The sequence below is a fragment of the Oncorhynchus nerka genome, linkage group LG15 (assembly GCF_034236695.1).
Source record: "Oncorhynchus nerka isolate Pitt River linkage group LG15, Oner_Uvic_2.0, whole genome shotgun sequence".
NCBI classification, from domain to species: Eukaryota; Metazoa; Chordata; class Actinopteri; order Salmoniformes; family Salmonidae; genus Oncorhynchus; species Oncorhynchus nerka.
In genome coordinates this window covers 90,756,214-90,776,733 of record NC_088410.1, presented here as the reverse complement: position 1 = coordinate 90,776,733, position 20,520 = coordinate 90,756,214, and the positions used below count along the sequence as shown (strand labels likewise).

Genomic DNA, 20,520 nt, shown 5'->3' with positions numbered 1-20,520 from the left:
AGTCCACTAGCATTATAACATCAGGGGGATGAATGGTCTTACCCAGTCCACTAGCATTATAACATCAGGGGGATGAATGGTCTTACCCAGTCTACTAGCATTATAACATCAGGGGGATGAATGGTCTTACCCAGTCCACTAGCATTATAACAGCATTATAACATCAGGGGGATGAATGGTCTTTCCCAGTCCACTAGCATTATAACATCAGGGGGATGAATGGTCTTACCCAGTCCACTAGCATTATAACATCAGGGGGATGAATGGTCTTACCCAGTCTACTAGCATTATAACAGCATTATAACATCAGGGGGATGAATGGTCTTTCCCAGTCTACTAGCATTATAACATCAGGGGGATGAATGGTCTTACCCAGTCCACTAGCATTATAACATCATTATAACATCAGGGGGATGAATGGTCTTACCCAGTCCACTAGCATTATAACAGCATTATAACATCAGGGGGATGAATGGTCTTACCCAGTCCACTAGCATTATAACAGCATTATAACATCAGGGGGATGAACGGTCTTACCCAGTCCACTAGCATTATAACATCATTATAACATCAGGGGGATGAATGGTCTTGCCCAATCCACTAGCATTATAACAGCATTATAACATCAGGGGGATGAATGGTCTTACCCAGTCCACTAGCATTATAACAGCATTATAACATCAGGGGGATGAATGGTCTTACCCAGTCCACTAGCATTATAACATCAGGGGGATGAACGGTCTTACCCAGTCCACTAGCATTATAACATCAGGGGGATGAACGGTCTTACCCAGTCCACTAGCATTATAACATCAGGGGGATGAACGGTCTTACCCAGTCCACTAGCATTATAACATCAGGGGGATGAATGGTCTTACCCAGTCCACTAGCATTATAACATCAGGGGGATGAATGGTCTTACCCACTAGCATTATAACATCAGGGGGATGAATGGTCTTACCCAGTCCACTAGCATTATAACAGCATTATAACATCAGGGGGATGAATGGTCTTACCCAGTCTAGCATTATAGCATTATAACATCAGGGGATGAATGGTCTTACCCAGTCCACTAGCATTATAACATCAGGGGATGAATGGTCTTACCCAGTCCACTAGCATTATAACAGCATTATAACATCAGGGGATGAATGGTCTTACCCAGTCCTAGCATTATAACATCACTAGCATTATAACATCAGGGGATGAATGGTCTTACCCAGTCCACTAGCATTATAACAGCATTATAACATCAGGGGGATGAATGGTCTTACCCAGTCTACTAGCATTATAACATCAGGGGATGAATGGTCTTACCCAGTCCACTAGCATTCCACTAGCATTATAACATCAGGGGATGAATGGTCTTACCCAGTCTACTAGCATTATAACAGCATTATAACATCAGGGGATGAATGGTCTTACCCAGTCCACTACATTATAACAGCATTATAACATCAGGGGATGAATGGTCTTACCCAGTACTAGCATTATAGCATTATAACATCAGGGGGATGAAGCATAGCATTATAACATCAGGGGGATGAATGGTCTTACCCAGTCCACTAGCATTATAACATCAGGGGATGAATGGTCTTACCCAGTCCACTAGCATTATAACATCAGGGGGATGAATGGTCTTACCCAGTCCACTAGCATTATAACAGCATTATAACATCAGGGGGATGAATGGTCTTACCCAGTCCACTAGCATTATAACATCAGGGGGATGAATGGTCTTTCCCAGTCCACTAGCATTATAACATCATTATAACATCAGGGGGATGAATGGTCTTACCCAGTCCACTAGCATTATAACAGCATTATAACATCAGGGGATGAATGGTCTTACCCAGTCCACTAGCATTATAACAGCATTATAACATCAGGGGATGAATGGTCTTACCCAGTCCACTAGCATTATAACATCAGGGGGATGAATGGTCTTTCCCAGTCCACTAGCATTATAACATCAGGGGATGAATGGTCTTACCCAGTCCACTAGCATTATAACAGCATTATAACATCAGGGGATGAATGGTCTTACCCAGTCCACTAGCATTATAAACATTATCAGGGGATGAATGGTCTTACCCAGTCCACTAGCATTATAACAGCATTATAACATCAGGGGGATGAATGGTCTTACCCAGTCCACTAGCATTATAACAGCATTATAACATCAGGGGGATGAATGGTCTTACCCAGTCCACTAGCATTATAACATCAGGGGGATGAATGGTCTTACCCAGTCCACTAGCATTATAACATCAGGGGATGAATGGTCTTACCCAGTCCACACATTATAACAGCATTATAACATCAGGGGATGAACGGTCTTACCCAGTCCACTAGCATTATAACATCAGGGGATGAATGGTCTTACCCAGTCCACTAGCATTATAACAGCATTATAACATCAGGGGATGAACGGTCTTACCCAGTCCACTAGCATTATAACATCAGGGGGATGAATGGTCTTAGTCCACTAGCATTATAACATCAGGGGGATGAATGGTCTTACCCAGTCCACTAGCATTATAACATCAGGGGATGAATGGTCTTACCCAGTCCACTAGCATTATAACAGCATTATAACATCAGGGGATGAATGGTCTTACCCAGTCCACTAGCATTATAACATCATTATAACAGCATTATAACATCAGGGGATGAATGGTCTTACCCAGTCCACTAGCATTATAACATCAGGGGATGAATGGTCTTACCCAGTCCACTAGCATTATAACATCAGGGGGATGAATGGTCTTACCCAGTCCACACTAGCATTATAACATCAGGGGATGAATGGTCTTACCCAGTCCACTACATTATAACAGCATTATAACATCAGGGGGATGAATGGTCTTACCCAGTCCACTAGCATTATAACAGCATTATAACATCAGGGGATGAATGGTCTTACCCAGTCCACTAGCATTATAACATCAGGGGATGAATGGTCTTACCCAGTCCACTAGCATTATAACAGCATTATAACATCAGGGGATGAATGGTCTTACCCAGTCCACTAGCATTATAACAGCATTATAACATCAGGGGGATGAATGGTCTTACCCAGTCCACTAGCATTATAACAGCATTATAACATCAGGGGGATGAATGGTCTTACCCAGTCTACTAGCATTATAACAGCATTATAACATCAGGGGGATGAATGGTCTTACCCAGTCCACTAGCATTATAACATCAGGGGGATGAATGGTCTTACCCAGTCCACTAGCATTATAACAGCATTATAACATCAGGGGGATGAATGGTCTTACCCAGTCTACTAGCATTATAACAGCATTATAACATCAGGGGGATGAATGGTCTTACCCAGTCTACTAGCATTATAACATCAGGGGGATGAATGGTCTTACCCAGTCCACTAGCATTATAACAGCATTATAACATCAGGGGGATGAATGGTCTTACCCAGTCTACTAGCATTATAACATCAGGGGGATAACATCAGGGGGATGAATGGTCTTACCCAGTCTACTAGCATTATAACATCAGGGGATGAATGGTCTTACCCAGTCCACTAGCATTATAACAGCATTATAACATCAGGGGGATGAATGGTCTTACCCAGTCCACTAGCATTATAACAGCATTATAACATCAGGGGGATGAATGGTCTTACCCAGTCCACTAGCATTATAACAGCATTATAACATCAGGGGGATGAATGGTCTTACCCAGTCCACTAGCATTATAACAGCATTATAACATCAGGGGGATGAATGGTCTTACCCAGTCCACTAGCATTATAACATCAGGGGGATGAATGGTCTTACCCAGTCCACTAGCATTATAACAGCATTATAACATCAGGGGGATGAATGGTCTTACCCAGTCCACTAGCATTATAACAGCATTATAACATCAGGGGGATGAATGGTCTTACCCAGTCCACTAGCATTATAACATCAGGGGGATGAATGGTCTTATCCAGTTACTAGCATTATAACATCAGGGGATGAATGGTCTTACCCAGTCTACTAGCATTATAACATCAGGGATGAATGGTCTTACCCAGTCCACTAGCATTATAACATCAGGGGATGAATGGTCTTACCCAGTCCACTAGCATTATAACAGCATTATAACATCAGGGGATGAATGGTCTTACCCAGTCTACTAGCATTATAACATCAGGGGATGAATGGTCTTACCCAGTCCACTAGCATTATAACAGCATTATAACATCAGGGGGATGAATGGTCTTACCCAGTCCACTAGCATTATAACAGCATTATAACATCAGGGGGATGAATGGTCTTACCCAGTCCACTAGCATTATAACAGCATTATAACATCAGGGGGATGAATGGTCTTACCCAGTCTACTAGCATTATAACATCAGGGGGATGAATGGTCTTACCCAGTCCACTAGCATTATAACATCAGGGGGATGAATGGTCTTGCCCAGTCCACTAGCATTATAACAGCATTATAACATCAGGGGGATGAATGGTCTTACCCAGTCCACTAGCATTATAACAGCATTATAACATCAGGGGGATGAATGGTCTTACCCAGTCCACTAGCATTATAACATCAGGGGGATGAATGGTCTTACCCAGTCCACTAGCATTATAACAGCATTATAACATCAGGGGGATGAATGGTCTTACCCAGTCCACTAGCATTATAACATCAGGGGGATGAATGGTCTTACCCAGTCCACTAGCATTATAACATCAGGGGGATGAAGCATTATAGCATTATAACATCAGGGGATGAATGGTCTTACCCAGTCCACTAGCATTATAACAGCATTATAACATCAGGGGATGAATGGTCTTACCCAGTCCACTAGCATTATAACATCAGGGGGATGAATGGTCTTACCCAGTCCACTAGCATTATAACATCATCAGGGGATGAATGGGGGCATTATAACATCAGGGGATGAATGGTCTTACCCAGTCTACTACTAGCATTATAACATCAGGGGATGAATGGTCTTACCCAGTCCACTAGCATTATAACAGCATTATAACATCAGGGGATGAATGGTCTTACCCAGTCTAGCATTATAACAGCATTATAACATCAGGGGATGAATGGTCTTACCCAGTCCACTAGCATTATAAACAGGGGATGAAGCATAGCATTATAACATCAGGGGATGAATGGTCTTACCCAGTCCACTAGCATTATAACAGCATTATAACATCAGGGGGATGAATGGTCTTACCCAGTCCACTAGCATTATAACATCAGGGGGATGAATGGTCTTACCCAGTCCACTAGCATTATAACAGCATTATAACATCAGGGGATGAACGGTCTTACCCAGTCCACTAGCATTATAACATCAGGGGATGAATGGTCTTACCCAGTCCACTAGCATTATAACATCAGGGGATGAATGGTCTTGCCCAATCCACTAGCATTATAACAGCATTATAACATCAGGGGATGAATGGTCTTACCCAGTCCACTAGCATTATAACAGCATTATAACATCAGGGGGATGAATGGTCTTACCCAGTCCACTAGCATTATAACATCAGGGGGATGAATGGTCTTATCCAGTCTACTAGCATTATAACATCAGGGGGATGAACGGTCTTACCCAGTCCACTAGCATTATAACATCAGGGGGATGAATGGTCTTACCCAGTCCACTAGCATTATAACATCAGGGGGATGAATGGTCTTACCCAGTCCACTAGCATTATAACAGCATTATAACATCAGGGGGATGAATGGTCTTACCCAGTCCACTAGCATTATAAAAGCATTATAACATCAGGGGATGAATGGTCTTACCCAGTCCACTAGCATTATAACATCAGGGGATGAATGGTCTTTCCCAGTCCACTAGCATTATAACATCAGGGGGATGAATGGTCTTACCCAGTCCACTAGCATTATAACATCAGGGGATGAATGGTCTTACCCAGTCCACTAGCATTATAACATCAGGGGATGAATGGTCTTACCCAGTCCACTAGCATAACATATAAGCATTATAACAGGGGATGAATGGTCTTACCCAGTCCACTAGCATTATAACATCAGGGGATGAATGGTCTTACCCAGTCCACTAGCATTATAACAGCATTATAACATCAGGGGATGAATGGTCTTACCCAGTCCACTAGCATTATAACAGCATTATAACATCAGGGGATGAATGGTCTTACCCAGTCCACTAGCATTATAACATTATAACAGGGGGATGAATGGTCTTACCCAGTCATTATAACTAGCATTATAACATCAGGGGATGAACGGTCTTACCCAGTCCACTAGCATTATAACATCAGGGGGATGAATGGTCTTACCCAGTCCACTAGCATTATAACATCAGGGGGATGAATGGTCTTACCCAGTCCACTAGCATTATAACAGCATTATAACATCAGGGGGATGAATGGTCTTACCCAGTCCACTAGCATTATAAAAGCATTATAACATCAGGGGATGAATGGTCTTACCCAGTCCACTAGCATTATAACATCAGGGGGATGAATGGTCTTTCCCAGTCCACTAGCATTATAACATCAGGGGGATGAATGGTCTTACCCAGTCCACTAGCATTATAACATCAGGGGGATGAATGGTCTTACCCAGTCCACTAGCATTATAACATCAGGGGGATGAATGGTCTTATCCAGTCTACTAGCATTATAACATCAGGGGGATGAACGGTCTTACCCAGTCCACTAGCATTATAACATCAGGGGGATGAATGGTCTTACCCAGTCCACTAGCATTATAACATCAGGGGGATGAATGGTCTTACCCAGTCCACTAGCATTATAACAGCATTATAACATCAGGGGGATGAATGGTCTTACCCAGTCCACTAGAAATTATAACAGCATTATAACATCAGGGGGATGAAATGTCTTACCCAGTCCACTAGCATTATAACATCAGGGGGATGAATGGTCTTTCCCAGTCCACTAGCATTATAACATCATTATAAGATCAGGGGGATGAATGGTCTTACCCAGTCTACTAGCATTATAACAGCATTATAACATCAGGGGGATGAATGGTCTTACCCAGTCCACTAGCATTATAACAGCATTATAACATCAGGGGGATGAATGGTCTTACCCAGTCTACTAGCATTATAACATCAGGGGGATGAATGGTCTTACCCAGTCTACTAGCATTATAACATCAGGGGGATGAATGGTCTTACCCAGTCCACTAGCATTATAACAGCATTATAACATCAGGGGGATGAATGGTCTTACCCAGTCCACTAGCATTATAACAGCATTATAACATCAGGGGGATGAATGGTCTTACCCAGTCCACTAGCATTATAACATCAGGGGGATGAATGGTCTTACCCAGTCCACTAGCATTATAACAGCATTATAACATCAGGGGGATGAACGGTCTTACCCAGTCCACTAGCATTATAACATCAGGGGGATGAATGGTCTTACCCAGTCCACTAGCATTATAACATCAGGGGGATGAATGGTCTTGCCCAATCCACTAGCATTATAACAGCATTATAACATCAGGGGGATGAATGGTCTTACCCAGTCCACTAGCATTATAACAGCATTATAACATCAGGGGGATGAATGGTCTTACCCAGTCCACTAGCATTATAACATCAGGGGGATGAATGGTCTTATCCAGTCTACTAGCATTATAACATCAGGGGGATGAACGGTCTTACCCAGTCCACTAGCATTATAACATCAGGGGGATGAATGGTCTTACCCAGTCCACTAGCATTATAACATCAGGGGGATGAATGGTCTTACCCAGTCCACTAGCATTATAACAGCATTATAACATCAGGGGGATGAATGGTCTTACCCAGTCCACTAGCATTATAAAAGCATTATAACATCAGGGGGATGAATGGTCTTACCCAGTCCACTAGCATTATAACATCAGGGGGATGAATGGTCTTTCCCAGTCCACTAGCATTATAACATCAGGGGGATGAATGGTCTTACCCAGTCCACTAGCATTATAACATCAGGGGGATGAATGGTCTTACCCAGTCCACTAGCATTATAACATCAGGGGGATGAATGGTCTTATCCAGTCTACTAGCATTATAACATCAGGGGGATGAACGGTCTTACCCAGTCCACTAGCATTATAACATCAGGGGGATGAATGGTCTTACCCAGTCCACTAGCATTATAACATCAGGGGGATGAATGGTCTTACCCAGTCCACTAGCATTATAACAGCATTATAACATCAGGGGGATGAATGGTCTTACCCAGTCCACTAGCATTATAACAGCATTATAACATCAGGGGGATGAATGGTCTTACCCAGTCCACTAGAAATTATAACAGCATTATAACATCAGGGGGATGAAATGTCTTACCCAGTCCACTAGCATTATAACATCAGGGGGATGAATGGTCTTTCCCAGTCCACTAGCATTATAACATCAGGGGGATGAATCATCATTATAAGATCAGGGGATGAATGGTCTTACCCAGTCTACTAGCATTATAACAGCATTATAACATCAGGGGATGAATGGTCTTACCCAGTCCACTAGCATTATAACAGCATTATAACATCAGGGGGATGAATGGTCTTACCCAGTCATTATAACATCAGGGGGAGCAGTTATAGCATTATAACATCAGGGGGATGAATGGTCTTACCCAGTCCACTAGCATTATAACAGCATTATAACATCAGGGGGATGAACGGTCTTACCCAGTCCACTAGCATTATAACATCAGGGGGATGAATGGTCTTACCCAGTCCACTAGCATTATAACAGCATTATAACATCAGGGGGATGAACGGTCTTACCCAGTCCACTAGCATTATAACAGCATTATAACATCAGGGGGATGAACGGTCTTACCCAGTCCACTAGCATTATAACAGCATTATAACATCAGGGGGATGAATGGTCTTACCCAGTCCACTAGCATTATAACAGCATTATAACATCAGGGGGATGAACGGTCTTACCCAGTCCACTAGCATTATAACATCAGGGGGATGAACGGTCTTACCCAGTCCACTAGCATTATAACATCAGGGGGATGAATGGTCTTACCCAGTCCACTAGCATTATAACATCAGGGGGATGAATGGTCGGTCTTACCATTATAACATCAGGGGATGAACCACAGTCCACTAGCATTATAACATCAGGGGGATGAATGGTCTTACCCAGTCCACTAGCATTATAACAGCATTATAACATCAGGGGGATGAACGGTCTTACCCAGTCCACTAGCATTATAACATCAGGGGGATGAATGGTCTTACCCAGTCCACTAGCATTATAACATCAGGGGGATGAATGGTCTTACCCAGTCCACTAGCATTATAACATCAGGGGGATGAATGGTCTTGCCCAATCCACTAGCATTATAACAGCATTATAACATCAGGGGGATGAATGGTCTTACCCAGTCCACTAGCATTATAACAGCATTATAACATCAGGGGGATGAATGGTCTTACCCAGTCCACTAGCATTATAACATCAGGGGGATGAATGGTCTTATCCAGTCTACTAGCATTATAACATCAGGGGGATGAACGGTCTTACCCAGTCCACTAGCATTATAACATCAGGGGGATGAATGGTCTTACCCAGTCCACTAGCATTATAACATCAGGGGGATGAATGGTCTTACCCAGTCCACTAGCATTATAACAGCATTATAACATCAGGGGGATGAATGGTCTTACCCAGTCTACTAGCATTATAACATCAGGGGGATGAATGGTCTTACCCAGTCCACTAGCATTATAACAGCATTATAACATCAGGGGGATGAACGGTCTTACCCAGTCCACTAGCATTATAACAGCATTATAACATCAGGGGTCTTACCCAGTCCACTAGAATGTGTCCCACAGTTTCTGTAGAGCCGTCTGGTTTCCTGGCCTCTCGCAATCGACTCAGCAGATCTGAGGGATGAGAGGGAGGAGAGGTCTCAGCCTCTGTCTAACGGCTCTTTTAGGTGTAAGAACTACGCGCGTGCGTGTGTGTGTGCCTGTGTGCGTGCGTGACTCTGTGTGTGATGGCTTCTGTGTTTGTGTGAGCAACTGTGTTTCCTTGCAATTCCCTATCCTGTGGTTCTACACTTTGCAAGCTTCCATTCTCACCTTCATGCAATGGAATGAGGGAGTCCAGGGTTCCGAAGATCTGGGTGAGTTCATGCTCTGTCATAATGGACAGCTTCAGCATGGGGTCATGGTACGCCTGCAGGTACGGAGAGAGGAGAACGCTTCAATTAAAACAGTAACAATGAAACCAAACTCGATTAACCCCCTTATATTACTCATTATGTGCTTCATTAAAACACGCTTTAGAAGCATTGAAAGCGGAATCAAGCGTGTCCTCTAATGATGGGGGAAAAAACTTGGGATTTTGGCATGTTAATTGGTAGCTTGTGGTGTGGACATCTACAAGTGGTTGACCCAGATAAGTTACTTGAGTCAAGCGTAGATGGATCATATAAACTTCACACCCAATGTAAGTAAAACAACAGCGCTAAGAAAGGTAACTGACGTCCAGAAGATAAGCCTGGGAGAGATCTCCAGGAGCACACAGAGAGAGAGAGAGAGAGAGAGAGAGAGAGAGAGAGAGAGAGAGAGAGAGAGAGAGTGGGCAGAGAGAGAGAGTAAGATGGCAGAGAGAGAGAGTAAGATGGCAGAGAGAGAGAGTAAGATGGCAGAGAGAGAGAGAGTAAGATGGCAGAGAGAGAGAGAGAGGGGGGAGAGAGGGTGAGTAAGATGGCAGAGAGAGAGTACGATGGTAGAGAGAGAGAGAGTAAGATGGCAGAGAGAGAGAGAGTAAGATTGCAGAGAGAGAGAGAGTAAGATGGCAGAGAGAGAGAGAGTAAGATGGCAGAGAGAGAGAGAGTAAGATGGCAGAGAGAGAGAGAGCTACAGTCTTAGGTGTGTGATTGTGGGAGCACTGGGGAAACCGGAGACTGACTGATCACCAGGGTAGAATAACTTAGCTGTGATAGGCTCAATGAAAAGGAAAAAGGGAAATGATCTTGATTGAATAAGCAGCTGGTACCTTCTTGGCCAGCTTCAGATCCTCAATGAGATCCCGCTCGCCCTGAGAAAGCTCAAAGATGGCCTGCAAACACACAGAGGAAGTAAAGACAACATGAGAATGGTGAAACAAGGGTCCTCGTTTAGTCAAACATCTCAGAAAAACAACAAGTCATCAGCTATTCTACCACCATGAACAAATAAAGAACATTGAAAACATATAAACATCATTTCTTTCCTTCTTTCTGTCTTTTTAGAAAAAGGAGTACATGTATTTTTTATTTTACCTTTATTTAACCAGGCAAGTCAGTTAAGAACACATTCTTGTTTTCAATGACGGCCTGGGAACAGTGGGTTAACTGCCTGTTCAGGGGCAGAACGACAGATTTGTACCTTGTCAGGTCGGGGGTTTGAACTCGCGGTTGCTAGTCCAACGCTCTAACCACTAGGCTACGCTGCCGCCCCCTCTCTCTCTCTGAAATAACAAATGTCAGACTGACAAATCTAAAGGTCTTTGCAGAAAGATGATCTTTCAACACTTCGCCTCTCTAAAGCCACAAGACTTCTGTTGTGCACACAGAGAGAAAAGCATAGGACCGCGTTGGCCCCTAAAAATGCAATACTTCCCAGTGGACAGCTGGGTTCTGTTGTGAACCCCCTATCCCATATCCCCTGTCCTTTGATGTCTTCTCTGTGTGGCCTGAGAGGAGGAGGCCTCATTTCAGTGGAGGGAGGGGGTGGGCATGTTTCAGACAGGCCTTCTAATTTTAACTGATAAAACTGTGAAGTGATATAGCACTCGATCCCCTCTGGGACTGAGTTTAAGCCTGGGAGAGTGGAAGAGATCTCCAGGAGCACACAGAGAGAGAGAGAGAGAGAGAGAGAGAGAGAGAGAGAGAGAGAGAGAGAGAGAGAGACAGAGAGAGAGAGACAGAGAGAGAGAGAGAGAGAGAGAGAGAGAGAGAGAGAGAGAGAGACAGAGAGGGAGAGAGAGAGAGAGAGAGAGAGAGAGAGAGAGAGAGAGAGAGAGAGGGAGAGAGAGGGAGAGAGAGGGAGAGAGAGAGTAAGATGGCAGAGAGAAAGGGAGGGGATTGAGGGTGAGCTAGAGAGAGAGGGGGAGAGATAGAGGGTGAGCTAGAGAGAGAGGGGGAGAGATAGGGGTGAGATAGAGAGAGGGGAGAGGTAGAGGGAGAGCTTGAGAGAGAAGGGGAAGAGGTAGAGGGAGAGCTAGAGAGAGGGGGAGAGCTAGAGAGAGGGGGGGGGGTAGAGGGAGAGCTAGAAAGAGAGAGGGGAGAGGTAGAGCTAGAGAGAGGGGGAGAGGTAGAGGGAGAGCTAGAGAGAGAGGGGGATAGGTAGAGGGAGAGCTAGAGAGAGAGGGGGGAGAGCTAGAGAGAGGGGGGAGAGGTAGAGGGAGAGCTAGAGAGAGAGGGGGGAGAGACTTCCTAACCTCCTGCCCAATGTATGACCATATTAGAGACACATATTTCCCTCAGATTACACAGATCCTCAAAGAATTTTAAAACAAACCCAATTTTGATAAACTCCCATATCTACTGGGTGAAATACCACAGTGTGCCATCACAGCAGCAAGATTTGTGACCTGTTGCCACAAGAAAAAAGGGCAACCAGTGAAGAACAAACACCATTGTAAATACAACCTATATTTATGCTTATTTATTTTCCCTTGTGTACTTTAACCATCTGTACATTGTTACAACACTGCATATAGACATAATATGACATTTGTAATGCCTTTATTCTTTTGAAACTTCTATATGTGTAATGTTTACTGTTCATTTTTATTGTTTATTTCACTTTTGTACATTATCTACCTCACTTGCTTTGGCAATGTTAACACATGTTTCCCATGCCAATAAAGCCCCTTGAATTGAATTGAGAGGAGGGAGAGATAGAGGGAGGGGGGAGAGTGAGAGAGGGGAGAGAGAGGGGAGAGACAGAGGGAGAGATAGAGAGGGGAGAGTGAAAGACAGAGGGAGAGAGAGAGGGGAGAGTGAAAGACAGAGGGAGAGAGAGAGGGGAGAGTGAAAGACAGAGGGAGAGATAGAGTAAGGGGAGAGAGAGAGAAATATAGAGGGAGGGGATTAGGGAGAGCTAGAGAGAGGGGGGAGAGAGAGAGCGAAAGACAGAGAGGGGTGAGAGAGAAATAAGCAGCTGGGATGTTATTGGAGCCCATCCCTCCCCTCCTGACCCTGTTGCTCCTCTGTGAGACGTCTGTGGTTTCCCCATCAGTGCTTACCAGGCAGGATCTGCTCATAGACTAGGGAATCTCTCTTTCTGGGTTTGGGTTTTCCCATCAGTGCTTACCAGGCAGGATCTGCTCATAGACTAGGGAATCTCTCTTTCTGGGTTTGGGTTTTCCCATCAGTGCTTACCAGGCAGGATCTGCTCATAGACTAGGGAATCTCTCTTTCTGGGTTTGGGTTTTCCCATCAGTGCTTACCAGGCAGGATCTGCTCATAGACTAGGGAATCTCTCTTTCTGGGTTTGGCTTTTCCCATCAGTGCTTACCAGGCAGGATCTGCTCATAGACTAGGGAATCTCTCTTTCTGGGTTTGGCTTTTGCCATGGGCACTTCATCTAAGCATATTTCATGCATTCTAGAAGATGTACATCCTTGTTATAACCATGCTATTCTAAGAGTTTAAACACACACACACAACCTCCAATTTAATGTTAGTTAAACTCCTTGAAATCAAAGCCAGACGAAAACCTTCTGGTCTAAAAGTTGCATTAAACTATACAGGAGCAGTGAGCAGGTATTTTCTATCATTTTGTAACAGTGTTCCCGTGGTAACAGTGTTCCCGTGGTAACAGTGTTCCCATGGTAACAGTGAGGAAAACCCTCACCTCCTGGCGTTTGATTTCCTTAGAGGACAGCATCTGGTGTCCGAGCCGCACGTCGAAGGTCTCGCTCCACAGCTTGCTGTCTCGCCGCTTGGTGTTGGCAGGCGGGGCCGGCCGCGTCCATGGTCGAGGAGGCATGAGCGTCTCCGTCCGACTCTCACTGCGGAAGCTGATGGAACGCTGCGGAATAGAAAGAGGCACAAAGATGAGAAAAATTCCCCTTCACAGGACACCAACCCAGATAGGGTATGAAAAGACAATACATGTCTGATATCTGAATGTTACTATAATGTTGTGTGTAGATGATCCTGTCTGCTAGTCAAACCCAGTGTGAAGGTAGTGAGATCATGTTTGAGGTCAAAGCCCTTCACATGTGAACCATAAAGTAGTACCATAAAGGATGCATCCCAAATTGCACCCTGTAGCGCTCTGGTCAAAAGTAGTACCATTTGGGCCTTAATCGTAGAGGCCTTGTACCAGTGATTATCAGGTGTGAACGTTCCCACTTTTCAATCACTGAGCCTCGTGTTGCATAATAACACTGGTTCGTGTTTTCAACACCATCCAGAACATATGACAACATGTTACCGGTTACCGGTCAGAGGAGGGCTGGCGTACTTAGTGGAAAGTGATTGATTTCTCCGTAGAACATCACCGATTAGCTGGCTATGTGGCTGGGCCTTTTGGCCAAACACATCATCAGCTAAGTTACTTAGTATCGTGATCATGATGAGATGATAATGAGACCTTATAAGAGGGTCATACATGCTTATGACAAGCGTTACAATGCATTATAACCACAGGATAATGTATTAAACCTCTAGGTTGTATTTGTAAAGTGTTACTAACAACATTATTGTAATTAAGAAATTTAGTCACTATTTAAATGTACCTGCAGTGGTTGTCCTCTGTGGTCATATTTGTCAGTTTAGCTATCTTATGATGTGGTGTACTGTTGTACCTGCAGTGTTTGTCCTATGCGCTTCAGAGGAGCAGTCTTGACTGGAGGTATGAGGTTGGCCAGCGAGGTGACGCGGGACAGGGGCTTCACCCGCTTGTTACTGGGCTCCTAGAACACGGTAGACACAGAGAGACATCTTGTTGTGAACACACAGTCAGATACAAACATTAACAGCACATAGAGGAAATAAACATCCCATAAAAGTCAGGATAGATGAAGACAAGATGAGGGTGTAGACTGGTGTGTGAGGCAGATTAAAGACAGTGGATGCCCTTCATTCTGCATCCCTCCATCAGGACAACAGAAGAAGAGATCCAAACTCCAGTGGTTGCAGTTAGTCAGAATCATCAGGGGGAAAACAGGCTGATGGAAAGAGAATATCTGCAACCTGCAAACCCTCAGCAGCAATAATACTCTACTCTCCCATCCTCAATTTCCTCTCTCCTCTCTCCTGCTCTCTCCCCTCTCCTGCTCTCTCCTCTCTCCAGCTCTCTCCCCTCTCCTGCTCTCTCCTCTCTCCTGCTCTCTCCTCTCTCCTGCTCTCTCCCCTCTCCTGCTCTCTCCTCTCTCCTCTCTCCTGCTCTCTCCCCTCTCCTGCTCTCTCCTCTCTCCTGCTCTCTCCTCTCTCCTGCTCTCTCCCCTCTCCTGCTCTCTCCTCTCTCCTGCTCTCCCCTCTCTCCTGCTCTCTCCCCTCTCCTGCTCTCTCCTCTCTCCTGCTCTCCCCTCTCTCCTGCTCTTTCCTTTCTCCAGCTCTCTCCTCTCTCCTGCTCTCTCCTCTCTCCAGCTCTCTCCTCTCTCCTGCTCTCTCCCCTCTCCTGCTCTCTCCCCTCTCCTGCTCTCTCCCCTCTCCTGCTCTCTCCTCGCTCCTGCTCTCTCCCCTCTCCTGCTCTCTCCAGCTCTCTCCTCTCTCTCCTCTCTCCAGCTCTCTCCTCTCTCCTGCTCTCTCCTCTCTCCTGCTTTCTCCCCTCTCCTGCTCTCTCCTCTCTCCTGCTCTCTCCTCTCTCCTGCTCTCTCCTCTCTCCTGCTCTCTCCTCTCTCCAGCTCTCTCCTCTCTCCTGCTCTCTCCTCTCTCCTGCTCTCTCCTCTCTCCTGCTCTCTCCTGCTCTCTCCCCTCTCCTGCTCTCTCCTCTCTCCTGCTCTCTCCTGCTCTTTCCTTTCTCCAGCTCTCTCCTCTCTCCTGCTCTCTCCCCTCTCCTGCTCTCTCCTCTCTCCTGCTCTCTCCTGCTCTCTCCTGCTCTCTCCCCTCTCCTGCTCTCTCCTCTCTCTCCTCTCTCCTGCTCTCTCCTCTCTCCTGCTCTCTCCTCTCTCCTGCTCTTTCCTTTCTCCAGCTCTCTCCTCTCTCCTGCTCTCTCCTCTCTCCAGCTCTCTCCTCTCTCCTGCTCTCTCCTGCTCTCTCCTCTCTCCAGCTCTCTCCTCTCTCCTGCTCTCTCCTCTCTCCAGCTCTCTCCTCTCTCCTGCTCTCTCCTCTCTCCTGCTCTCTCCTGCTCTCTCCCCTCTCCTGCTCTCTCCTCTCTCCTGCTCTCTCCTCTCTCCTGCTCTTTCCTTTCTCCAGCTCTCTCCTCTCTCCTGCTCTCTCCCCTCTCCTGCTCTCTCCTCTCTCCTGCTCTCTCCTCTCTCCTGCTCTCTCCCCTCTCCTGCTCTCTCCTGCTCTCTCCTGCTCTCTCCTCTCTCCTGCTCTCTCCTGCTCTCTCCTGCTCTCTCCCCTCTCCTGCTCTCTCCTCTCTCCTGCTCTCTCCTCTCTCCTGCTCTCTCCTCTCTCCTGCTCTTTCCTTTCTCCAGCTCTCTCCTCTCTCCTGCTCTCTCCTCTCTCCAGCTCTCTCCTCTCTCCTGCTCTCTCCTGCTCTCTCCTGCTCTCTCCTCTCTCCAGCTCTCTCCTGCTCTCTCCCCTCTCCTGCTCTCTCCTCTCTCCAGCTCTCTCCTCTCTCCTGCTCTCTCCTCTCTCCAGCTCTCTCCTCTCTCCTGCTCTCTCCTGCTCTCTCCCCTCTCCTGCTCTCTCCCCTCTCCTGCTCTCTCCCCTCTCCTGCTCTCTCCTGCTCTTTCCACTCTCCTGCTCTCTCACCTCTCCTGCTCTCTCCTCTCTCCTGCTCTCACCTCTCTCCTGCTCTGTCCTCTCTCCTGCTCTCTCCTCTCTCCTGCTCTCTCCTCTCTCCTGCTCTCCTGCTCTTTCCTCTCTCCTGCTCTCACCTCTCTCCTGCTCTCACCTCTCTCCTGCTCTCTCCTCTCTCCTGCTCTCTCCTCTCTCCTGCTCTTTCCTCTCTCCTGCTCTCTCCTGCTCTTTCCTCTCTCCTGCTCTTTCCTCTCTCCTGCTCTCTCCTCTCTCCTGCTCTCTCCTCTCTCATGCTCTCTCCCCTCTCCTGCTCTCTCCTCTCTCATGCTCTCTCCTCTCTCCTGCTCTCTCCCCTCTCCTGCTCTCTCCTCTCTCCTGCTCTCTCCTCTCTCCTGCTCTCTCCTCTCTCCTGCTCTTTCCTCTCTCCTGCTCTCTCCTCTCTCCTGCTCTTTCCTCTCTCCTGCTCTTTCCTCTCTCCTGCTCTCTCCTCTCTCCTGCTCTCTCCTCTCTCATGCTCTCTCCCCTCTCCTGCTCTCTCCTCTCTCCTGCTCTCTCCTCTCTCCTGCTCTTTCCTCTCTCCTGCTCTCTCCTCTCTCCTGCTCTCTCCTCTCTCATGCTCTCTCCTCTCTCCTGCTCTCTCCTCTCTCCTGCTCTCTCCTCTCTCCTGCTCTCTCCTCTCTCATGCTCTCTCCCCTCTCTTTGTCGGTGCCTTTGCAGAGGCGCCCTGTGACGTCACTGCAGCTATTTGATCAGTATTTTGGGAAAACAGCATTTTCAGACCGAGTACTCCCTCTTCACAATTCACACTCACCTGCTTCACACGTTCACATGCACACAGACACACATGCACACAGACACACAGACAGACAGACACACAGACAGACAGTCAGTCAGTTGTGGTTCTGCAGTAAAAAGCAGGGCCAGTAAATAATCCACAGTTCCTTTTCGAGAAGTGAGTGACAGTACAAATCAGACTGTACAAATGGTGTCAATTTGAACAGTATCTACCATCTACTCACAACGGGATCCATTCCCTATTTAATCAAAGCCTACTTGCTTCCTTAGGATGTATCCCAAATAGCACCTCATTCCTCTATAAAGGGCACTACTTTTGACCCCATATGGCTGTGGTCTAAAGTAGTGCACTATATAGATCAGTGTTTCCCAACTCTGGTCCTCCAGAACCCCCAACAGTTTGTATTGTAACCCTGGTCCTCCAGAACCCCCAACAGTTTGTATTATAACCCTGGTCCTCCAGAACCCACAAACGTATGTATTGTAACCCTGGTCCTCCAGAACCCCCAACAGTTTGTATTGTAACCCTGGTCCTCCAGAACCCCAAACAGTTTGTATTGTAACCCTGGTCCTCCAGAACCCACAACAGTTTGTATTGTAACCCTGGTCCTCCAGAACCCCCAACAGGTTGTATGGTAACCCTGGTCCTCCAGAACCCCCAACAGTTTGTATGGTAACCCTGGTCCTCCAGAACCCACAACAGTTTGTATTGTAACCCTGGTCCTCCAGAACCCCCAACAGGTTGTATTGTAACCCTGGTCCTCCAGAACCCCCAACAGTTTGTATTGTAAGCCTGGTCCTCCAGAACCCACAACAGTTTGTATTGTAACCCTGGTCCTCCAGAACCCCCAACAGTTTGTATTGTAACCCTGGTCCTCCAGAACCCCCAACAGTTTGTATTGTAACCCTGGTCCTCCAGAACCCCAAACAGTTTGTATTGTAACCCTGGTCCTCCAGAACCCCCAACAGTTTGTATGGTAACCCTGTTCCTCCAGAACCCACAACAGTTTGTATTGTAACCCTGGTCCTCCAGAACCCCCAACAGTTTGTATTGTAACCCTGGTCCTCCAGAACCCACAACAGTTTGTATTGTAACCCTGGTCCTCCAGAACCCCCAACAGTTTGTATTGTAACCCTGGTCCTCCAGAACCCCAAACAGTTTGTATTGTAACCCTGGTCCTCCAGAACCCCCAAAAGTTTGTATGGTAACCCTGTTCCTCCAGAACCCCCAACAGTTTGTATGGTAACCCTGGTCCTCCAGAACCCCCAACAGTTTGTATGGTAACTCTGTTCCTCCAGAACCCCCAACAGTTTGTATGGTAACCCTGGTCCTCCAGAACCCCCAACAGTTTGTATGGTAACCCTGGCCCTCCAGAACCCACAACAGTTTGTATAGTAACCCTGTTCCTCCAGAACCCCCAACAGTTTGTATGGTAACCCTGGCCCTCCAGAACCCACAACAGTTTGTATGGTAACCCTGTTCCTCCAGAACCCACAACAGTTTGTATTGTAACCCTGGTCCTCCAGAACCCACAACCGTTTGTATTGTAACCCTGGTCCTCCAGAACCCACAACAGTTTGTATTGTAACCCTGGTCCTCCAGAACCCACAACAGTTTGTATTGTAACTCTGGACAAATACACCTGATTGAAACAAATGATGTTGTTTCAATACTACTTATGCAACAACAGACTGGCTGAATTTAGCTCTAGGACCTCAAGGCTCTGCTACTCTGACATAAAACACGTTACACAATCTGTTCTGCTGTTTTAAATTGACTTGCCAATCAATGTCATTATCAACAGCAGCAGCTCCCTCAGTCATTTAGTACATCCCCTGTCTCACTGAGAGGCTCTGATCTCTACAGGGGAGATAGATAGTACAGAGGTAGTAGAGACTGATCTCTACAGGGCAGATAGATAGTACAGAGGTAGTAGAGACTGATCTCTACAGGGCAGAGAGATAGTACAGAGGTAGTAGAGACTGATCTCTACAGGGCAGAGAGATAGTACAGAGCTAGTAGAGACTGATCTCTACAGGACAGATAGATAGTACAGAGGTAGTAGAGACTGATCTCTACAGGGGAGATAGATAGTACAGAGCTAGTAGAGACTGATCTCTACAGGGCAGATAGATAGTACAGAGGTAGTAGAGACTGATCTCTACAGGGCAGATAGATAGTACAGAGCTAGTAGAGACTGATCTCTACAGGGCAGATAGATAGTACAGAGGTAGTAGAGACTGATCTATACAGGGCAGATAGATAGTACAGAGCTAGTAGAGACTGATCTCTACAGGGCAGATAGATAGTACAGAGCTAGTAGAGACTGATCTCTACAGGGCAGATAGATAGTACAGAACTAGTAGAGACTGATCTCTACAGGGCAGATAGATAGTACATAGCTAGTAGAGACTGATCTCTACAGGACAGATAGATAGTACAGAGGTAGTAGAGACTGATCTCTACAGGGGAGATAGATAGTACAGAGCTAGTAGAGACTGATCTCTACAGGGCAGATAGATAGTACAGAGGTAGTAGAGACTGATCTCTACAGGGCAGATAGATAGTACAGAGCTAGTAGAGACTGATCTCTACAGGGCAGATAGATAGTACAGAACTAGTAGAGACTGATCTCTACAGGGCAGATAGATAGTACATAGCTAGTAGAGACTGATCTCTACAGGACAGATAGATAGTACAGAGGTAGTAGAGACTGATCTCTACAGGGGAGATAGATAGTACAGAGCTAGTAGAGACTGATCTCTACAGGGCAGATAGATAGTACAGAGCTAGTAGAGACTGATCTCTACAGGGCAGATAGATAGTACAGAGGTAGTAGAGACTGAT

General features: G+C 46.1%; 1 protein-coding gene across 3 annotated transcripts in view; it reads right to left on the bottom strand.

Annotated features, from left to right (window-relative positions):
- Positions 1-20,520, bottom strand: part of arhgef3 (Rho guanine nucleotide exchange factor (GEF) 3) — a 140,739-nt gene that overhangs the window by 17,262 nt on the left and 102,957 nt on the right. For all 3 annotated transcript variants that reach the window (XM_065002023.1, XM_065002025.1, XM_065002024.1), the window contains 5 exons: positions 14,831-14,938; positions 13,873-14,049; positions 11,027-11,089; positions 10,105-10,201; positions 9,830-9,906 (listed from right to left, as the gene is read on the bottom strand). In XM_065002023.1, coding sequence (XP_064858095.1) covers positions 9,830-9,906; positions 10,105-10,201; positions 11,027-11,089; positions 13,873-14,049; positions 14,831-14,938 — 522 coding nt within the window. The remainder of the gene's footprint in view (positions 1-9,829; positions 9,907-10,104; positions 10,202-11,026; positions 11,090-13,872; positions 14,050-14,830; positions 14,939-20,520) is intronic.